General features: G+C 34.3%; 1 protein-coding gene across 1 annotated transcript; it reads left to right on the top strand.

Moving 5' to 3' along the window:
* Positions 1–758: 758 nt before the first annotated feature.
* LOC135844583 (uncharacterized) lies at positions 759–1,816 on the top strand. The gene is made up of 2 exons (XM_065362818.1): positions 759–992; positions 1,381–1,816. The coding sequence occupies exons 1-2, from the start codon at positions 883–885 to the stop codon at positions 1,685–1,687; spliced, it is 417 nt and encodes a 138-aa protein (XP_065218890.1). The 5' UTR covers positions 759–882; the 3' UTR covers positions 1,688–1,816.
* The last annotated feature ends 4,251 nt before the right edge of the window (positions 1,817–6,067 follow it).

The following is a 6,067-nucleotide window of genomic DNA, read 5'->3' as shown; positions in this document are numbered from 1 at the left end:
TCCAGACCGACCAAATTCCCTGACTTTTCCAGGTTTTCCAGGTTCTCCAGACCTGTGGACACCCTGAAAAAAACAAATTTTCAAAGAATGTTTGGTAATAAAAACGGCCAAGAGAGTATACCCAATGATCACCGGCCAAAGTTAGAGGGTAGGTTAGGTACTAGGTATTCACATTTGTTCACTTTGCTAAAAATCGGTTGTTTCATCGACCGTCAAACTGATACGAAAATGGGAGTGAGGAATATCCATCGATCTACTATCAATGATGTCCATCTCGAAAAAAAAACAATAGGAATAATCAAGAAGAACACTGAGCACTGGATTTGAGTCAAAATATTTCAAAATGGCATTAGTTGCCGACAATTAGATAGAGATATTCAATTGATTTTCTCATCGATTAAGAGGAAATTATGCCCAACGTGGAATGCTCTGGGTGATAAAATAACTCATACCTAGTGTCAACATTTTAAATTTCGCACAATATAACATTACGCCATAATGACGATACCTAACAGTAGGTTATAAAATCAACTAGGTACCGATTATCACACACATTAGTTCTCAATTAATGCTGTAACCTTAATATGATAAAAAACAATAATAAATGATACGGCGATTAACGTTAACAATTTGCGCTTTTGTGACCATAAAGGAAGACAGAAAAACAAAATTTGTTGACGTAAACTTCGTCGTTATTGATTTGATTCCAAACACATTTCACTTCCCGTATGGTCTATTAACTGATAATTTGTGTGACAGTATTCGCAATTATGAAAACAAATGTAAAAATCAATAAAATCGTACTTTTTTTCCATAAATATAAGCAGTAGGTACCTCAGTAAGAATCACAGAAATCATTTGATTGTATTACTCTCGTTCAAAATGACAGTGAAAGTTATCGGTGCATATCTGATGTTATCATTCCTGGCTCTAAGCGTATTCGCTTACGGTAAACAGAAAGTAACAGAAGATCAGTTTAAAGCTTTTAAAGGGTAAGTAAGACAGCCTACGTATCGAATACTCTTTCAATTTTCGAATTGAATTATTGAAAATTTCATGGCTTTTCACGAGAAAAAAATGTAAACTTGGTCAAAGTAACTATAACTACTTTTTTTCCTTCAAAAATTACGCCACTTTGAGGATCATTTGTTCAGGCTTCTGAATGTCTAGGAGACTCAAAATTTTTCTGCATAGTATCCCATTCATGAAGTGAACTCGCTCAATAATTTTTGTCAAAATCTAAGAAAAGTATTTTTTTCAATCAACTCATGATGAGGTACCTTGTTATCAGAAAGAAAAAAAAACTTGGTGATATCAAAAAGAAGATCTACTCTCATGCAACAAAACTAATCACTCAACCATCATGAATATTGTTTTCAGGGTAGATCCTTGTGAAAATTCTCAACGTATGCGAGACGTATGCGATAAATTAGTAAAACCGAAATATGGATCTAAAGCCACTTTATTAAAAGGTTATCCAGAATGCGGAAATGCTTATGTTTCGTTACAATTGAACTGCGGTAAAGGAACAACTACAGTGCCGACCACATTACTCACATGTTCGTACAAAGAAAATGAATATTACACATATGGTAAGGGTCAGACTCCAAATCACGTGATGCGTTATGATGTTGACCCTCAGAGTATTGCTTATCCTTGGGCAGACGAATCATATAATTGCAATTAACCATATGAAAGCAGAAACCAAGCTGAAAGTTTTCTTTTTCCAGTAAGTAGTTATACCTACCTAAATTGTTTACTTTATATTCGAACTCAACATCATGATAGTAATAAAATTGCACGATGATTACCATAATTTTTGTTTACATAAATAAATAGTTGCCTATGAAATTAACTTAATCACTAACAAAAGAAAATAATTAAAATACTAGCAAAAACGTGCATAGCTTACAATTATTTTTTGAGAGTTTTCCTGAATTTCAACCCAGCCATTGAGGACTTCGAAGCGAGATTACGTACACTTCTTAGAGTAAATTAATAGAAGCATCGTGAAAGAAGGTACCTGCGCAATGATCCTCGACTAAAGTTAGAAGGTATTCACATTAGTTCACTTTGTTCAAAAAATTGTTGTTTTTTGAGAAAGTTTAAAAACCGCTCCTAGACAGCTTTTTTGATTTTTTTTTCAATTTTCAAAAAAATCTCGACTACTATTAGCCGTTGTTCATACAACCTGCAACGTGCCTATCATAAAAAACATCCAATCTCACAGAATAGATCTCCTGAAAAATTATTAGAAAAAAGTTTGAGCCAATTCAAAAGACAACGGTCAAGAATTTATTGCAAATAGATATCACTTTGATCTAATTAATACCTAACAAACGACCCATTCTACATTTATCGCCGCCTTTCTCGTCGCATCATTTCAAAAATGACACAAATACCTCTCAATTAACAAAAAAGTTACACAAAAATATTACTTCAGTAATAAGTAAATCAAACGCGAAGAATCTTTCGCACGTTACTCATTTGCAAACACCTACCCATCAACTCAGCTTCAGCATCTCTCACGAGCACGACGACCGACGTTAAAAATTCCAACCTATACATTTTCATCTCATACTTGTAAACTTCGTCGAGTCTTTTCAAACCGTTTCGTTCTTCAGTTCATTCTGCTTACGAAACAAAATTCGCTTTCAAACGTAGTAAAGTGATTCCCATCCTGTCGTACCTATGTACATATAAGTATACAAGATGAGTAATCCGCGTACAACGCGAAATGAATTTATACCATCTTCTTGTCACTTTTCTACAATTAAAATTCTCGATGAAAATACGCTGCGATTCTATAATTATAATTAAATGTAACGCAGTAAAACAAGCTTGTCTCCGCAATAATATACTCGTCGTACCGAAAGTACGTAGGTACGAAAAGGTAGGTAACTCAGTAACTGGAGATACCTATTAGATAGGTACGTTCATATTATGGGGTTTTCGCTACTCGCGATTTTTATTAAAGCTGTACCTATGTACAGCTGTGCAGGTAGAGGTATATTACCGACGTTTTTAGCTGGCAATTATAATATATCGTCGTAAATATATTCATCGAAAGCGTCTGCCTGGCTGCTTTTTTCGTCCGTTAATTCTATGTGATTAATATACTCGCGTTTGCGTCTCTTCTCACCTCTCCTCGTGCGTTCGAACTGTATAGCTGTACCCAGCGAGCAGATTTATTAAACTTGAAAAATTTAATTTTAATTCGCTTTCACTATCTATATGCCATACCTGGTGTGAAAAAAATCACGTAATTGAACGATACCGAGTAGAATTTACCGTCCTAGTATGTATGTATGTATGTATGTATGTATGTACTAGCTGTGAGGTCAAAATATGGAAAGGAGGAGGGAGGCTCTCCCCTTTGAAAACGGGAAATAGAAATTTTTTGTGTCGAACTGTGATTTATTTGTAGCAATAAATATTTTACAACTGATGATCATTATTTTTTCGAAATCTTGTCTTGTGCCCTAATTTCAATTTAATTCATCTCGCCTCTCGGTATCAATTTTGAAAGTTCGAAGTTCGTCGCCTTCAATAGCTAAATTTGTTTCGTTTCCAGAACTTTTTCCACTAAAAAAATGAGAGTTCTTCAATCATACAGATTTTAAAATCTTGAGACAAACCGAGGAGAAGAGGCTCAAAAGTATTGGAAAAAATTCAGAACTTTTAAACCCTCGTTCCTAGTTTATTCGAAGTCTCTCGTGTCCCAAATCAGAGTACTCGTATTATTTCAATTCATAAATGAAAGATACTTGAATCAGGAGAATTTTCGCAGCTACTACTTCTCATCTAGTTTTAAAACTAAAAGAGCCAACATGGTAGCAAAACGCTTGAAAAGCGAGGAAATATTGATATTCAAGTTTTGGAGGCATTCAACCTCCCCAACCCTTCCCCATTGCAATAGCCCAAACATAAATTGAAGGATTTACTTCAATTTTCGGCCAAAAAAATGCTTCGAAAGTAAGAAACTATTCGCTGTTTTCGAAAATGATGACCTCCTTTCCAAATGAGTTTCCATAAAGACGAAATTATTCTTCGATACTCATCTCATACGAATTTTCAAGTTCTAGAATGTAAAATGCTTTTTCCACGTACAAATAAAAACCTTGAAAGTTTTTTACGATAATTTCAATTGAATTGTCAAAATTCACTTTTTTGTTTATATTTTTTCAAACACCCACAAGTGAAAAAAAATGAACTTGATTGAAACTTTGATTAAAATAATCGCGAAAAAAGTATTTAATATGAGTATTTTGATCTGCTGAGAACGAATTTAGAGTACCTAGGTAAGTTTTTCTAAAATTGAATTTTTAGTAAAACAGAGCAGTAAAATTAATAAAGAATCGTAATGTTTGCGACCCACTCATCTTCAAATCACTGGCAGAGGAATAAAAATGAATTCGGATTACAAAGTCAATAGGTCAAGGAGGTTTAGAAACTCAAATCGTACTTCTTGAGGAGGAAAGGGCGAAGTACTGCATAGATGACCCTTCCCAAAACAGGTAAAAAAAAAATAGATATTTTTATTTTCGAAAATCATCGCACTTTGAGAATCACTGCTAACAGCTTTGTACAACTAGGAGGCTCAAAAATTTTTCTGAGCAGTCAATTACTCACCAGGGAAGTATCCCAATCGACAGGAAAATGTTTGAACCAACTAATACTACATCAGAAAAGCGTGAAAAAATACACCACAATCATTCAAAATTTCAGGTACTGAAGTACATTTTTTGATTTTTATTTACTTATGAGAATTTTTAAAAATCAAAGGACCCAGAAAAGCGAAAAATTTCAAAATTTCACCAAATGGACCCAGAAAGCCGAAATTTTGTTTGTACCCCATTTTTGCCCCAGCCAATAATCAATTCAAAACCATTTCAACTCACTTTGAGCAGTTTCGGAGGCTCCAGCAGATTTTTTGAAAATTGAAATTTCCAGAAAATTTTATTCAATTAATTTGAACAGGTAAATTTACTTTAAATCCTAATTTCGACATGCTATGAGTCGATTTTAGGAGGTATAAAGCCATTCAGGAGCCTCTAACTATATTTTGAAAATTACATATTTTCATAAGAACTACCCAAATCAAGTTCAGAACGTATGGACGCGATTGGAGCTGTGTTTGTGACGCACTTGGCTTACTACACGCTATTTTTCCAAGAACCAGTTTCTTCCAGTTCGATTCTCCAGTCATTTCTTAGTTATAAAAATTTGAAAAATACCCGGTTCTGAACAGGCAAAAATCAATTTTGGAAAATTGGCGGGTACCTACTACCTACTCCGTCCAATGGATCACTCGGTAACTTGCACTGAACGCGTTTGGATGGACCAAAGTTCTTTCGATGTTTCGATGAATTTCATGAGATTTTTTGGAAAACTGGAATTTTCAAAAAGTTGCTGGAGGCTCCAAAATGGCTTAAAACCAACACCAGTCGACTCGGTAAGTAAATTTTGACTTTCAGACTTCATCTAGTAAAATTTTATGGAAATTTCAACCTTTCAAATCCTGCTGCAGACTGTAGAACTGCTCAAAACGGCTCGAATCCGTTTCCCATCGATTCAGGGAGTCAAAAATAGGGCACATCCCAGATTTCAACTTTTCGAGTCAATTTGATGCAATTTTGATTTTTTTTCATTTTTGGCTCAAATTTGATTTTTTGAAAAATTCACCAAAAATCGAAAAAAACACCTTTTAGACCCTAAAATTTTGACAAATGATGTATTTTTGCATAGTCTTTCAATTTAGCCTCATCCGATTCAAAAAATTTTCTCCTGGTTGGTAAACTTTATTGTTTTAATTCACATTCAATGATCAGGGAAGTTTCTAAATTCAAAATCCAAATCGTACTTTCAAAGAGACGAGGGGAGGGGGTGTTGGCCGAGATCCAAAATAGGCAAAAGAGTACAAGTTTTTTTCGAATATCAAACCACTTTGAGGATTCTGGTTAGTCTCATCCTCCCCAATTTTCAGCAAAATTCAGATCACATTTGTTGTTTTTTTTTTGGACATCCCTGTCACAGGGTTCCAGGTAAGTACATATATAATATATAC

The sequence above is a fragment of the Planococcus citri genome, chromosome 4 (genome assembly GCF_950023065.1).
Source record: "Planococcus citri chromosome 4, ihPlaCitr1.1, whole genome shotgun sequence".
Classification (NCBI taxonomy): Eukaryota; Metazoa; Arthropoda; class Insecta; order Hemiptera; family Pseudococcidae; genus Planococcus; species Planococcus citri.
Note: the sequence above shows the minus strand (reverse complement) of the source record. Positions and strands in the feature narration are given on the sequence as shown.